At 33.8% G+C, this 16599-nt stretch overlaps 2 protein-coding genes across 2 annotated transcripts; one reads left to right on the top strand and one right to left on the bottom strand.

Moving 5' to 3' along the window:
- Positions 1-1352: 1352 nt before the first annotated feature.
- Positions 1353-7960, top strand: LOC145566548 (cation/H(+) antiporter 20-like). Its single transcript, XM_081625933.1, has 4 exons — positions 1353-1529; positions 1668-2696; positions 6034-6987; positions 7598-7960. The coding sequence occupies exons 1-4, from the start codon at positions 1353-1355 to the stop codon at positions 7958-7960; spliced, it is 2523 nt and encodes an 840-aa protein (XP_081482059.1).
- A 764-nt stretch (positions 7961-8724) lies between these two features.
- LOC145567531 (putative ADP-ribosylation factor GTPase-activating protein AGD6) lies at positions 8725-13665 on the bottom strand. Its single transcript, XM_081626830.1, has 3 exons — positions 12520-13665; positions 12333-12410; positions 8725-9507 (listed from the first exon to the last, which is right to left on the bottom strand). Exons 1-3 carry the CDS (start codon positions 13357-13359, stop codon positions 9004-9006), a joined length of 1422 nt encoding a protein of 473 aa, XP_081482956.1. The 5' UTR covers positions 13360-13665; the 3' UTR covers positions 8725-9003.
- Positions 13666-16599: the final 2934 nt, after the last annotated feature.

Here is a 16599-nt window from a genome sequence, read left to right as displayed (position 1 = left end):
ACGAATACTCCACCACATGAATATTCGCTTCTAAAGCTTAAGTTAGTAGTCGAAAACAAAAAATCTATGAAAAGGAATTGAAGTAGAGAGAAGTAGAGCGTTTTTGGGCGACATGCCTTAACCTTAGCGCATATCTCCTATTGGTTTAGCAAACGTATAGGATGAAAAATGTACCATTATATGTATAATAAGTGACAGGTGGTAAGTATTTTGGGGAAAAATATTCACCTATAGGATGGTAAAAAATACAACTACATGCATAATAGTACACAAAAAGTACTATTCAGATAACTTATATTTTAATAGTACATTATACATGCATAATGGTACATTACAATGTACATTATACATGCGTAATGGTACATTACAATGTAATGTATCACTGTAGAGTCAGTTTTTTCCAAAAGTTTACCAAATTTACATTTTTACCCTCCTATATATTTTGTAAATATATAGGAGCTATGCGATGAGATGCACTCAAAATGCATATGTAATGAATGTAACTTGTTTCATCATTTAATGATAAGGGTATTTATAGTGTTACAATTTTATGTGCAGTACACACACAATGCACACAAAATTGTAGAGTGAGTGATAACTCAAGTGGTTAGAGCTCTTGTCCCGGTTTCAGGTGATCCTGGAATCAATTCTCATTATCCGCCCTCGTGGCTCTCTAAACACCCAAAAAAAAAAAAATGTGTTCAGTATGGTTTAAACCCTAAAACACCCTATTTTGTTGCCTAATACACAAATGACACGTGTCATAAATAACGTACTTTTTTGGGATTTTCTTAAGGTTTGGGCTTTAATGCCTTTTTAATTTCTTTTCTTTTCTCAAATTAATTATTTCAAATGGATCATAACTAATAAAAAGAAATAGTGTGGATAACATTTATAAATATATATATTTTTATGTTTTAACATTTATATATATTTTATATATTTTGGAGTAGTAAAAATAGGGGGTCAATATTATTTTTTATTTTTATTTTTATTTTTTTTAGCTTAATATAAAAAACAATAAAAAAATAAAAAAAATAAAAAAAAAAGTGCAAAAACTTTATTAACAAAGATTTAAAATTTATTAGTCAATGAATAATTGTCACAATGTATGTACTAAAATTATAAACAAATTTTTTATATTGTATTCTATTGCAACTTTGCTCCATTTTCTAAATTTTATTTTGAAGTCCTATGGACGGAGAGCGTGACATATTCTTGCGTAATTGTGCTTTCAAAGTCTCAAAGATGCACAAAATTTCACTATATATGTAACATCCAAACTTCATACTTTCAATACATAAAACTTTTCCAACATAGTCTTTTAGCAATCAACTTAAACAACAATAATAATGTTAAACATAACAGCCATCAAAACTGCCTCTGATGGCATTTTACAAGGTGATAATGCCCTTCAAACCGCCTTCCCCTTACTCATTATACAAAGTACCTTAATCCTCGTCGTAACCCGCCTCCTCGCTTTCGCCTTCAAGCCTCTCCGACAACCCAAAGTCATTGCTGAAATTGTGGTATGTACTCATAATAAATCATACATACAATGCCTTAAATGATTACGTATAATTATTTTCCTGATTAAGATTCATATGTATGTCGTATTAAGTGGTAATTATTTTTTGTATAATAATTATTTATTTAACATTGTATAGGGAGGTATATTGCTGGGACCATCCGCACTTGGCAGGAACCAACAATACATGGATAAAATCTTTCCAAAATGGAGCACACCAATTTTAGAATCAGTTGCTAGCATTGGTCTTCTTTTCTTCTTATTCCTGGTAGGCCTTGAGTTGGACCTAGGCTCTATTCGACGTAGCGGCCGTGAGGCCTTCACCATTGCTCTTGCCGGAATAAGTCTCCCCTTTATAGGTGGTGCGGCGGTAGCTGTTATACTCCGCCGCACCATCGAGGGAGCTGACCGAGCTGGTTATGGTCCTTTCCTTGTGTTCATGGGAGTTTCACTCTCTATCACCGCCTTTCCGGTGTTAGCCCGTATTTTGGCTGAACTCAAACTCTTGACCACCAAAGTAGGGGAGACAGCCATGGCAGCGGCCGCTTTTAACGACGTAGCTGCATGGATTCTCCTTGCTCTCGCCGTTGCTCTTGCAGGCAACGGCGAGGCAGGTGGTCATAAAAGCAGCCCGTTAGTCTCGTTGTGGGTGTTACTAGCCGGGGTTGGGTTCGTAGCATTCATGTTCTTGGCTGTTAAGCCCTTAATGGTCTGGATGGTCCGACGTTGCTCCGCAGAGCAGGGTGTGGTGGACGAGCTTTATATCACTATAACCCTAGCCGGTGTACTCGTGGCCGGGTTCATGACCGACTTTATAGGCATTCATTCCATCTTTGGTGCATTCATTTTCGGTTTGATTATCCCTAAAGAAGGTGATTTTGCCGGGAAGCTACTAGAAAGAATTGAGGATTTTGTTTCAGGCCTATTGTTGCCACTATACTTTGCCTCTAGCGGTCTAAAGACCGACGTCACAAAGATCCAAGGGGCCGTCGCGTGGGGGTTACTCGTGCTGGTGATCGCGGTAGCGTGCTTCGGCAAGATTTTCGGTACCTTTGTGGTGGCTAAGTTTTGTAAAATGAAGGCTAGGGATGCGTTAGTCCTTGGTGTGTTGATGAACACAAAAGGTCTGGTCGAGCTCATTGTCCTCAATATCGGGAAAGAAAAAAAGGTTTGTACCTCTTACTCTAGTAATTTAATTATTACGTCCCACATATGTTGTTTTTATTGCAATTTTAATTTAGTAGTGTTTAATCAACTATCTTTAATTTGCACGTTCAATAAGTGTGTGTTGTATGCATGTCAACCTTAATTAAGCTTAGAATGTTCATAAATGCTTGCATGTTATGTAATTTTCCACCTTCATAAATTAATCAGTTAAGCTAAATGAACAAGAAATATTATAGACATTTTACTTCAATTTGGTATCTTTGCTCTCATGTATGATGTATAGTTGTGTAAGCAATGCTAGAAATAAGGTTGTATTCTAGCAACTTGCTTGAGAATTACTATTCTCATCTATTGAGCGCCAAAACCAGCATGATATTGATGACTTTTATATCCAATGTAACATATAATTAACACTCTGTTTAACGTAGTATAATTATAAAATAATGGAACCATGAACCAAATTTGCGTCAACTGCTAAACTAGGAACATTTTGATCGATATTATCTCTATTTACATATGATACGTTGCTACGTACCTTCAATGATTTATATTTAACAAAAAATACAGTATATGTGATTTAATTATTTCCTAATAAAATATTTAATTTATTTTTTTGATTTTTAATTTATTAATAATTAAAACTAAATTTTGAAAATTAATTTGAAAAAAAAAAATCAAAACTTAGAATAATTAATTTTCAAAAATTTAAATTGAATTCCTAAAATAAGAAAAATGAATTTTAATTAATTTTTACATTCAAATATAATTCAAAAACCATTAAATCATAGTTGTCCAGTTTTAAAAATTGTGGTTCAAATATTCTTAGCAATATACTATTTGTTAAATTGTTAATAATAAGGTATATAAGTGTTTAAAATCATGCATTAACTAGCACAAAAGTGTATTAAATAAAAAAAAAAAGTGTAAGTACATAAATAAATGAGAACTTTAGAAATCACTATTCAAAAATCTATTAATTATTACTGCTGATATCATTAAAGGACACTTGTCAACTTCTTATGAAATTTTTTCCCCCAAAACTATATTTTACATCATCATTTGTTTTTTCTCTATTTTTTTTAAAAAAGAATTCTTCCTAAATTTCAAGAAAATACTTCTTTCAAAATTAATTAATGAAATTATAATTACACTTTTTCGAATAATAAAAATATTGACAATTATTTTAAACAAATAATATTTATTTAATTTGTGCAATGCACATAACTAAACTAATTAAAAATAAAATAAAATAAAAACTTTATGCCTCAAAAAATAAAAAAAACTTTAGAAGTCAAATTTTGCTAAGAATTTTTACTCCACTATGTACAACAGTTATTGCTTTGCTATCTAGTTTCAATAGTCCTTTTCAAAAAGATTATATTATGCCACTTGGCTTAAATTAACCATTTTTTTTAATCCAACTTATAATCTTCAACATTTTTTCATATTTGGACCTTAGTAAAAATTGAAATATATGATAGGATAATATTATTAGAGAACCGTTGCTTAGATTTTAAAAATAAGTAATTCAAGTACTACTTCGTACTTCGCAACTTTGAATTGGTAACATTACATGTTTGATAATTAAAGTAATGACAAGCTAGCTAATTGTTGAGTGCCATTTAAACTTGAAGATGTGGATACAATTTACGGAGATGGAAACATTATAATCTTGTTCACAAGTTAGTGTTTGACACGTAATGATTCATAAACTAAAAAGATCCTTATAATCTTCACTTTAATATAGTTCTTCTTTTCTAATGGCTTACGTTAACATTTTATTTTCCATTGACATAGACCTCTACGATCAATGATGTTCATAGATCAATTTTTAATCCTAATATTATTAGTAAGAATTATCTTGAAAGTTGCTGTCTTATTAGTCTAAAATGCAGCCACCGGCGTCTTATTACACGTCAAATAATTATAATGTTATAATGGATGGATTGACTGATTGAAGTATTTAACAATTTTTTAATACATTTCCGCATTTCCAAGTAATATAAGCAAAAATTTATTTGTCTACATAATGGTATGTAGACAGTGCCTCTACTTTCTATTAAGAGAAACATCAAAGGATACTTTTAAAATATTCAAAGTCAAACTTACTTAATAATCTAATGTGATATTTAATTTCATGTGAAGGGATCTGAGTATAGGATTGGTTAAATACTATAGATTCAATCACCAGATTCTTAATTAACGACTAAACTTTTGTTTGGCCTGACCTATATACAATGTAGTATTATTTGTCTAATTGTCTAGAAGTGGAGTTCACAACACTAACAAATCTTCCTTGTGATTTGACATCCTAGAAGAGTTATATTGTGATTATGACCTGACAAGTGTTAAAATTTTAGCTAAACAAGTATTATAAACCAATTTTTACGAGCTACAAAATGTACAATAGTGACATATATATGGTTTTAATATCAAAACTTCTTTGACAGTCAACTGTCCAACTATAATTAATTGCTTCCTTCGTCCTTAAACAAAAGTTTTATTTTCTTAGTGCATAAATTTTTTGTAGATGGATTGTAGTGTTACATTATACTGTTGATTAAAGTTAAATAGTGATTAAAGATAGTATGCAAGTATTAACTTTAAGGAAGTACGGAGTAATACATTAAGAAAGAAATAACGTATATATTTAGAAAAATTATAGAAGAATGAAAATTTTTACATATGAAGCAAGACCAATAACAAACACGGTACATCAATGATAAATTTCATGTGGTATTATTAGGTTACAGAATTATTATTATTCTTTCTTCATCAAAAAATTATTTGTTTTTTTTTTCATGGTCAAACTTTAATACTAGTCATTCTTGATTATACATATAATAACATGATTAACATCTATTATCCTCAAATTTACTTTAAGATCATAATCTAACAATATACTCCGTAACAATTTTTTCTCTCATTTTTTGTAGTTTCTTTGCTACTATTACCAGCTAATAATTCATACTCTAATAATACGAAGTATGCCTATATATTTTACTCTCTCCGTCCCAGAATAATTGACATGTTTGACTTATTTTTATCAACTTTGGGCCTTTTTTTTTTTTTTTTTTTTCCTTTCATCATATAAAATAAATTCTTAATTAGTAAGTTGTTGTTGAATTTATTTTAATATATATTTTGTAATATCAAGTTTTTGTTAAAATTTATTTTATATAATATCAATAAAAGGTGCTCAAAATTAGTTAAAAAAAGTTAAGTGTCTCTTGGAAAAAGGGTTTATCATTTTTTTTTAAAAAGTTTTTCTGCTACTATTACCAACTAATAATTTCTCCATATTCCTTTTTTTTTTTTTCTTCTTCTTGTGGCTTCAGGTTCTCAATGATGAGATGTTTGCAATTTTAGTGCTAATGGCACTCTTCACAACCTTTATAACAACACCAATAGTAATGGCAATCTTCAAGCCAGACAGTTTTGAAACCCAAAAGAGGAAGCTTCAACCTGTACATATGGACTCTAGCAATACACCGGCAACCTCGGCTTTTAAAGAACAGTTCAGAGTCTTGGCCTGTGCTCATGGTCCAGGGAACGTATCCGGCCTCATCAACCTCATCGAATCAACCCGAAGCAAGGCCTCGAAGAACAATCTTAAACTCTACATTATGCACCTTGTAGAGCTCACTGAACGTTCTTCATCTATTCTCATGGTCCACCGCCTTCGTCGTAATGGGTTCCCGTTCATTGACCCAACTCGACGTCGTAGTCAAGTTGAGGTACATGACCGTGTAGCTTCGGCTTTTGAGACCTACGCTCAATTAGGCAGGGTTATGGTTCGTCCTGTGACAACTATATCAGGCCTTTCGACGATGCATGAAGATGTTCGACACGTGGCAGAGGGAAAGAGAGTGATGATGATCATAATGCCGTTTCATAAGATGTGGAGGAAGGATGAAGAAAGAGGGGAGATGAAATTGGTGGAGAATTTAGGGCATGGGTGGAGAGGTGTGAACCAAAGGTTGCTAAAGAATGCTCCTTGCACGGTTTCGGTATTCGTGGACCGGGGTTTTGGTGCGGGTCGTGCAGCTCAGGATGATGCGCAAAGGCAGCTTAGGGTTTGTGTTATATTCTTTGGAGGGGCTGATGATCGAGAGGCTTTGGAGCTTGGGGCTAGAATGATGGACCATCCCGAAATTCGGGTTACGATTATAAGGTTTGTAGAGAGCCAAGGAAGGGATGCTAACAATGTCAAGCTAATGCCATCCCCTGAAAAGTGTAGTGATAGTAATTATACATTCTCTGTTGCTGCCATGAATCGAACCGAGGAAACGGTGAGCCTCCTGAACTTCTTTTGCTACCGTTTTTTATTTTCAGTTTTCAATCCTTTTGAAATATAATTATAATAATAATAATAATAATAATAATAATAATAATAATAATAATAATAATAATAATAATTAATAAATAAATAAATAAAACCCAATTATGTCCGAGTAAAAAAAAGAAAAATAAATAAAAAATTTCACTCTTCAGTTACTAGTTTTTAAAAGTAACATGATTAGTACAAGTATATCTAATTTAATGGTTAGTTAAAATACAAATATAATTATATGACTTGAAAAATATAAAACAAAAACGAGAACCGTGTGTCTTGTGTGCAATTAGTCGCATCATGTGATCGTTTACAAAATAATAAATTAAGCGCTATAACACTAGCCGAGTAACTTTCTTAATATTGACCAAGTAACCCTTATAACGTTGATAAAGTAACATAAGTTGTAACACTAATCAAGTAATTCCTATAACACTAATAAAATAATCTCTAGAATAGCTGGTCACACGATGTGACTAACCACACATAAGAATTGTGAAACGCGAAACTAGCAATGATATTGAACGGACAAGTAAAATTATTTTGACACTTTTTACTTTGTGATGTAGGCACTTGATGAGGCAATGGTGGAAAATTTCCGCAACAAATGGGATGGAACAATGGAATTCATACAAAAACAAGCTAACAACATAGAGGAAGCAGTGTTGACGCTAGGTCGAAGTGGTGAGTACGACCTTATAGTCGTAGGCAAAGGTCGTTTCCCTTCGACGATGGTGGCCGAACTAGCTGACCGCCAAGCCGAGCATGCCGAGCTAGGGCCTATAGGGGACATCTTATCATCAACTAACAATGGCATTGTGTCATCTGTGTTGGTTATCCAACAACATGCTTCGGCACATGTAGAAGTGATGCCTGTTGATAAAGTAGTTGAAGGTGATGTTAATGTCCAAGATGCTGCTAACCAAGTCTGATAATCTTTTGGCACAAAGTCTATGACATGGTAAACAGATTTTGTAATACGTTTAGTGCTGTACTGTGCACTGTACAAAATTCTTGTACTTTAAATACATAATTATAATATGAAATATACGGAATACCATTATTTCTCATATTATTTGTTCAAATTTTTAGAGTTGTCGGGTTTTTTTTTTTTTTTTTTTTTTTTAATCTTTTTTAAAAAAAAAAAAAAAATCTTTTTGAATCTTGATTGATTTAAAAAACACAATGATTTAAATGATCCAATTAAGCATTTTGAAAGTAAGGGCATGTTCTCTTCAACTTAATTTCAATTCAGCTTAGCTCTAATCAGTTTGATTACTAATTTCCTTCTCTCATAAACAATTCATTTTAGTTCAGTTCAGTTCAGCTCCAATCATTTCAGTTCAGTAAATCAAAACAGGTCCTAAGTCTATGTATGATGTATCAAAATGAAATGTAGGACAAGTAGGTGCAAATTAACAAACATTTAATTGATAATCCCAATAATTTAAGTTATGTTAATATAAATAAATACCAATTTTTTATTTTGATAAAGTTATTATCTTTATCTTGAGTAAAAATCAAATTTCATTGTGTGACTGCAATCATATCAAGCTTAGAATTACTCTTAGAGTCTTAGGTAGGTTAAAGTTATGCTGAAACTGTTTGAGGTACATTAATATCATTGTACACCCGTTATACACATATGTTATTGTAAAATAAAATGCCAAAGGCGGAATATAAACTAACAAGAATATGAAGAAAAAATAAAAGTCTTGTCAATTGTGATTCCAGTGAAATTTGAAACAAGAATGGCCTATAATACAAATCGAAGAACAGAAGAAATAAGAAAATATATTGTTGACAAGAGTAAACTAGAAGAAAACAGTCTGAAAAATAGCAATAATTGATCCAGCTCGGTCACAAATAAATGTTTTGAAGGGAAAATCCCTCTTGTGGGCAATTGTACACATAGACTAGAAGCAAACATAAACACCTTTGTATTTGAAGAATGACTGCTTCAACACGAAAATCTTCAAAGGAAGCCACCCTCACCCCATTTTGCATCTGATTTCCCAATATGGCCAGAACTTTTATTAGTCGAGCTATGGTGGAAATCGTCAAACTCATCATCTTTGTGGTCATCCCAACCAGCCCAATCATCATGACTTTGGGACGATCCCCCCTTTTTAGAACCTTCCTTCCAACTGTCCTTTTGGTCCCAATCATCCCAAGATCCTGAGCTGACTGCATTATTTTGTCTGCCAGACGAGGATTGCCCGCCGGCTGAACTTTTGTTCCATCCCCGGGATTCCTGCCTAAAGTCCTGATAATATCCATTCCTTTCGTTTTCAGTTTGATGTGGGTTATCAGTCTTCCAGTTCACCCCGCTTTCCCGTGTAATCTCCTCAACCTTCTGAGAAGCTATTGCCATGACACCTCTCATGATGCCCCATGTCTTCTGACCTATCTCAGAAGTCTTAGCAGTGACAACATTAACAGTTTCATTAACCTTGTAATCATAGCTACCTTCGCGAACCTGTAATAAAATTTCAATGAATTTAGAAAACAACATAAAGTATTATTTTTCAGAAAGACTATTTTATTACTGTTAACTAACAGATGTTAGAACGAACAGTGTCAAACCAGGCTGTTCAATTTAAGAGAAATGCCAAAATTACTCAACAAAGATCAAGGATTAATTATATCTACACTTACTTGAGCCTGATGTAGTATACAAAATATTTAACTTCAATTACAAATGTAAACCTAAGCTTTTTCTCTTCTAAGTACCCCTCACCCTAACAAAGATATATAGACTTTGCCTGGCTCTTTAAATTTTACTCAACTCAATTATCTAGATCCAAATTCGATAAGAAAACCTATAAATATACAGGGAAATCCAAAACAGGAATACTATGATACAAAGATGGGCTAGGTCGAAGTGCTACCAACTATCAACATATTGTGACATTGCCTATTCAGTTGATAAATTGTTACTGTTAGTATACAAAATTTTATTAAGAGTGGGCAACACATAGTACCTGTTAAAATTTTTGGAACCAGAATCTCATTACTTAAAATGAGAACCAGGGTACCATGTCATCATATATACTTGAATACCTTGCAGGCACTATATTATTATTTTTTTTTTATAAAAAAAAGAATGCATTAATTATTTGGGTTTAAACAGTTCTATGATTTAACCTGGGTTTCAAAAATTCGCTTGGATTAACTTATGACTTGGGCTCAAATAACATTTTTATCTGTTTGTGGTTCCAGATTTAGTACCCAATATTGAAACCAGTGTTCACAGGTACCCAACAGGTTGAAACAGGTACCCTAAATTTTTGCTCACCCCTGTATCATAAACATCAAATTCACAAACCCCCTTTCATCAACATCCTTCAGACCTTCACCACATCATAATCCTAATACAATTCCAACAGCATCCCACTGCAACCTCCACCAGCTCAAACCGCCATTACTGACAATCTTATTACCAACTACTTTCACCACGACCATACCCAACAGAACAAATACGAACCTAATTACCCCTTCCTCTAATAGCCCATCATATATTACACACCACCAAACACATCACCACCCAACCTAGATACACAATATTACTCGTTCCTTTTTAGGTTCCCACAACCCAAAAAAAAATCTACATCATCATCCATCTGTTAACACTAATGAGGCATTTTGGGTACATATCAATCAGTATCGTTGACTTGGCACCTTGGATATCAAAATCCAAACTAAATTACATCCTGAGTACTTTGACATGGCTAGTTACCCATTTTCATCTCATGCCCCCTAACCACATAGATTAAAAGAAACTGTTATGGGATAGAAACAAATTGGCCAGGCTACAAATATAAGGAAGTAAATCAATTACAGTGGACTCTTAATAGTCAATCAGCAAAAGATTAAGCGCTATAATCCAAAAAACCAAAGAAGAGAATTGGCATTTTTTTAAGCCAAATGGATAACAACAATTTTCAAAATCAAGAAGTCTGACACACAGAACTTATTGCCTTCTAGTATTAACTTTATGAGAGACCAAGTCAGCAAGAGGAAATCCTTAATATGCTAATCTTCAATAATGATATCATATTACACAAAAGATCAGCTTTGAGTTCCATCTGCTACGCATAACCTACGATTTACATATGCAACTTGCTAACACAATGAGGAGGGCATGCCGTAGAGCATTATTTGCAAACAATACAATATTGTAGATGATTGACAGTAAGGCATCAGTGATCAGCTAGAAGGTGATAAAGATACTGAAACCCAAAAAAGCTCATGTTAATTAGACTAAGATAGGTTTGCTAGAATTCTACTGAGTACTGATTAGACTATTATATTAGGACTTAATCTTTAGTAATACAATACACTCAGAATATATTGGAAATGTATAAACAGAATAGAATAGATAAAAGCCTATGAAGAAACCTCTACGGAATGTGTGAGCACATTATTGGAAATTTATAAACCATCAAGGTCCAACACCACGCTATAACACATCAGCAGAGCTCAATTTGCTAAGATCCCCTCTCTAACTCCAATGCAAGGGGAAAGAATTCATTCTCTTCGTGTTTGACTAAATACTGCAAGTATAAATGTATTCAAAAATTCTCTCTAAAGGTTGCCTCAGTTGATCTCAACTTAAAAGTAGGGAGGGAAATGGAGGCTGTGCTCTCCATGTTAAATTTCGTATGATCAAACAGAGTACATCAAATGCAAGGCAACTAAATGTCAGGTTTATAACAGTAGCCATGCTCATCTTTCCTGAATATTAAGTTGAACAGAATTAAGCTAAAACGTAACCAATAGAGACAAAGCAAACAAAGAAGCTATCATCCAACTAAAACATTAAGGGGAAAATTTGAGAAAACAAAACCACATGACGCAACAATAACAAAAAAATCCAGCAAAGAGAGAATGCAGCATAGTACAATGAACATCCAAATAAACGACAACCTTGCAAAAGACATGGAATTATGGATAACTTAATACTTCTATATATTACTCAAATGAAATCAAAGCTATCAAAACAGCAATTAGAGATATTATTATGTAGAAACATTTGAATGCCATATAATAAGCAAAATAATACTCAGCTCAAGACATTTTTTCTATGCCAGTTCATCAATTCAACCTAGCATCAAAAAATGACCACACCAAAAAACAAAAAAAAAAAAAAAAAAAAAAAAAATCAAACTATCAAATCATAATTTATCATCATCGTCGTCGCCAAATCAGTTGACATTCTGATTAACACCATTACCATAATATACTAGGGACTACAGCAGGGTCAAAGCCAACAACACCAAAGAAACTGAAAACTTTATATACCTTTGAAGTGATATCTTTTGTGCCTGCTTGAACAACACTAGCAGCTGATTGAGCAACCAAAGACAGCTTCCCAATTCCCTGATCAATCATTCATCAAAAAAGAAAGGACTAAACAACAATCATCCTAAAATAAGCAAACAACAAAACAAGAACTATCATCCCCAATCAATAAAAACCAAACACACACCTGAGAAACAACAGAAAAAACATCACCCTGTGAATTATTATTCCTAGACATTGAATTAGGGTTAGGATTAGGACTAGACCCAAACCCAACATACTTCCCTCCCTGAGAAGGAGGGATATTATCCGGCCTCGTCACGTTCTCCGCCAACTTCCTAGCAAAGAAGCTATCCTTATTAGCTGCAGACTCCTCCAATTCCGCCCTCGAATATATATCCGACGACGATCTTGACTTATGAGGAGCATGATTACCACTCCCATTAGCACTCCCAATTCCATTCGTATTCCTGAAATTCCCAGCAGACTGATTCCTCCTCATATCATTCGCGCCACCGCCGTTCCCGGCCGATCTAAACGAATCATCATTATCCCAACTATCCCAACCCCCACCATTATTACCACTCTCACTACTCCTCCCACCACCCAAAGGAGGTTTCTTACTACCACCGCCAACGGATTCCTTCACGACAGGCGGGTCTCGCCACGATCGCCCCTCGGCCAAAGCCGAGACCTTCTCCCGGTAAACGGAGGCAGCATTTGAGTTGTACTTGGCAACAATATCAGTTTCCTTGGGAATACCATACTGTTGTAAGAACATATTTAGCTTCTCATTACCACCAGCCTCCATCTTCTTAAGCTGGATCTCAGACCATGAATCCATGGTGACAGATCTGACAAAACTGATATGAACACCGAGACCTCGATGCTTCCCTGAACACTCCAAACACATGAAAATCCCGTAAGAAACAGATGCCCATTGTGGGTTTTTCTGGGAACAATCAACACAAGTTTTGTTGCCTGTTTGTGATTGAAGGTCTCTTAATCTTCTAGAAGCACCCGCCATTGATGATGATGATGATGATGATGATCTTCCTCCTCCTTATTCCTGGGGTTGTGGAGTAATGGGGGGGAGGAGGAAGAAGAAGGGAGAGAGATTTGGGAAACTGGGTGAAACAAAGAAGAGGAGAGAGATTGGGAGATCACCGACACCGTCGATCGAAACGGAGGAGAGAGAAAGAGAAAGGGGGGTGTGAGAATTGTGAGTTTTGATTAATTTTAATTGTGGTTAGGGTCGTGTTTGTTTCGAGTGGGAATTACGCTGTTTGGTGTTGTTCATGTCTGGCAATTTGGAGGGGAGGTTTGGCGTTACTGGATTTGGACAACCCCTATCTATATTCTATAGGGATGGACGGATGGTCTGGAATGATGGCTCAACTGAAAGTTCGATTTTTTATTTTTTTTTTAATTTAAGAAAAATGGATGATGTTAGTCCTAATTTTGAGCAATTTACTTTTACCAATCACAACTATCAATTATTTTCTTTAGAATCTCAACTTTATGGGGCGATTTCTTCTATTAGGCATGACTGGTCAACAAAAGTCAACGACTTAACACCGACTAAGGACTTATTCTTTTCAACTTTTTTCAGATTCTTATTACTTATTCCATAATAAATGCAGATCTGATCAGACCAAATCAGAAAGATTCAAATCAAACCACATCAGAACTTTTGATTATCATTTACTTATCGTTAAATATCGTTAGTTACGTATTTAAAAAATTTATAAAATTTTATATTTAAAAAATTCATAATGAGACGTATCTAACAAGATCCATTTTTATAATGTTTTTCTTTATAGATTAGTATTAAAATGCAGTCAAAATTTAGTCAAATTGTTAAATCATATTAGACCAAACTAGATGTAACACCCCAATAATTCTCTCTTTAAACCTGGGAGTAACCTGAACAATATTCAAGAGAATTACTGGCATGCTACCGCCACGTATTCAAACGTTAAGGCTATATCAAAAATTAGCAGCGGAAAACTAAATCAGTTATAAATAAGTTTCAAAACCAATAACCAAAACTAAATTAAATCTTACAACTTGGAACCATTAAGGCCCTTATTCAAAACCCAATTTTGTTAAAATAGTATAAAATGAAATTGAGTTTAATGAATTCAAAAGTAAATAGCAAAATAAATAGTGAAAAATAACCAACACTCCACTCAAAATCCCACAACCTTGATGCGAATGCTGAATGTGTAAGAACCTGTGGTTAATCTGCTCCCCAATATTACAAGTGTAAAAATTGGATCGTCACAGGGTCATTGAAAGGCGAAGGCCGTGACCAAAGAAAGACACACACAAAAGTACGCAATCAGCAAAGCTGAGTACATACAAGCTGCGAAACATAATAAGAAATCTTTAGCATGCTATTAATAATCAATCAACACACATCATTAATTTGTAGACTCAACACATGACTCAACACATGACTCAACTATCAATTTACTAAGACTCCATTAGTTAAAAGTAGTTAACTCATCATTTTTATTCATTGGATTAAGCAATAGACAAGGTTGTCCAACCCATGCTCCATTTGGAACATCAATAAAAAAAAAACCCCCATGCCTCCTTTCGGAAACATCAATAAACATCCAACGACCACGGGCGCGACTCCGTGATCGTAGTTAGTATGAGATCTCACCTAACTCCTAGTTTTTGAAAATTATTTGAAATAAGAGACTCGTAGATCAGACGGCCTCGAGAAAAGTGCACGGCTAATACCCCGTGTACCCCAACCCCTGTTTGTCATTACTCTAGATGTGCACAAATCCGGAGTTTTATTGCTCATCCATCTTGCACTTTACGTGATTTACATGTTTAGACTTGGTGATGAGTCATATGCATAACAATACAAACAATCCAATATCCATTCAATCAAGTACACCAAATTTCCAATTCAATTCTTGATTAATTAGTGACAAGCAATGTTCATTATTGGTTCTTTTAACTACCTCGGTGTATAAACACCTTGAGTGCATAAGGCACCCCCAAAACCTTAACCTCGTCTCATAAGACTTGAATTCTTCCTTTACTCATTCTATTTCAATAATCATGAATGAGTAATAACTAAATCATTCCACATATTCACATACCTTTGCCTCTAAGCGCATCTTGAAAAGTTAATGCATAAATAATATTTGCAAAGTAAAATAGTGCACATCATACGAAAATCACAATGTATAACCAAACAATCATTCCCAGTCTTCTCTATACATGATACTAAGTTCGCGATACATCCCTAAACATGCTTCTAAAGGCAAGGTTTTGTAACTCGTACGTACCTTGAATAAACGAATTGGTATGCCACTTTACTAAACTACAACATCGAATGTTCAAAATTAAGGAGACACGTCACCTAAATATCTCATATTTTAATTACTGCAATTAGATAATATCATATATTATTCATGACCATCAATAAAATATCATATATTTTAAATTAGGCATGAGATAGAATCAAATCTTATTTTAATCTTAAAAGATAAATCATATTTATCCTCAAAGATTATCCTAACAAAATTAGGAAATTCTATCCTAATTCCTAGCCAATCACAATTTTAAATCAATTATATCCTAAAATAATTATGGGATAATCACATTATTTAAATCAATCTTTATCTTTTTGGAATATGTTCAAAATATCCTAACAAATCCTATCCAAAATTAACAACTCTAATTATGGATAATCATCAAAATTAACAAATTTAAATATGGATAATATCAAATTTAACAACTTTTGAAAGATTTGATTTTATCCCAAATAAAAGATTTTATTTCAAAACAATTCTATTTTATCCCAAAATAAATCATATTTATCTGAAATATCTTAAAATAAAAATAATAATTTTTTTTTTTGAAAAAACCGTGCACCAGCCACCGTGGTGTGGCCAGCCTAAGCAGATCACGGTGGCCGTACACTTGACGGTGTACGTTGCTGAAGAAGCGGTGCAGCAACAGCGGCAGCAGTGCCGCGCAACAGTTTGCACGGTGCTGCTCCTGCTCTTTTGCTCTCGGACCTCTGCTGCCCTACCCTTGCCCTCCCTCTTAGACCACTGTGGCTGCGCCACCCAGCCGCGGCTGCCGCCTGAAAACTTCAATCAAATTTTTTTTTATTTTAATTTCAATTTTAATCAACAATTTTTGTTAAATAAAATTAATGTGATCCATGATAAATTAAAACATAACTTTTATGCTAATTCATCAAATCAAAATTAAATTCACAATCTAATTTTAA

Source organism: Chenopodium album, chromosome 11 (genome assembly GCF_948465745.1).
Source record: "Chenopodium album chromosome 11, dcCheAlbu1.1, whole genome shotgun sequence".
Classification (NCBI taxonomy): domain Eukaryota; kingdom Viridiplantae; phylum Streptophyta; class Magnoliopsida; order Caryophyllales; family Amaranthaceae; genus Chenopodium; species Chenopodium album.
This window is presented reverse-complemented; position numbering and strand designations above follow the sequence as displayed.

Excerpts from the sequence above, each read along its gene's own strand:
- LOC145566548 (XM_081625933.1), top strand. The coding sequence starts at position 1,353 with ATGTTAAACATAACAGCCATCAAAACTGCCTCTGATGGCATTTTACAA. Across the intron at positions 1,530-1,667 it reads AAGTCATTGCTGAAATTGTG|GGAGGTATATTGCTGGGACC; the intron begins GTATGTACTCAT and ends AACATTGTATAG. Across the intron at positions 2,697-6,033 it reads ATATCGGGAAAGAAAAAAAG|GTTCTCAATGATGAGATGTT; the intron begins GTTTGTACCTCT and ends TTGTGGCTTCAG.
- LOC145567531 (XM_081626830.1), bottom strand. The coding sequence starts at position 13,359 with ATGGCGGGTGCTTCTAGAAGATTAAGAGACCTTCAATCACAAACAGGC. Across the intron at positions 12,411-12,519 it reads TTTTTTCTGTTGTTTCTCAG|GGAATTGGGAAGCTGTCTTT; the intron begins GTGTGTGTTTGG and ends ATGATTGATCAG. Across the intron at positions 9,508-12,332 it reads CAAAAGATATCACTTCAAAG|GTTCGCGAAGGTAGCTATGA; the intron begins GTATATAAAGTT and ends ATTTTATTACAG.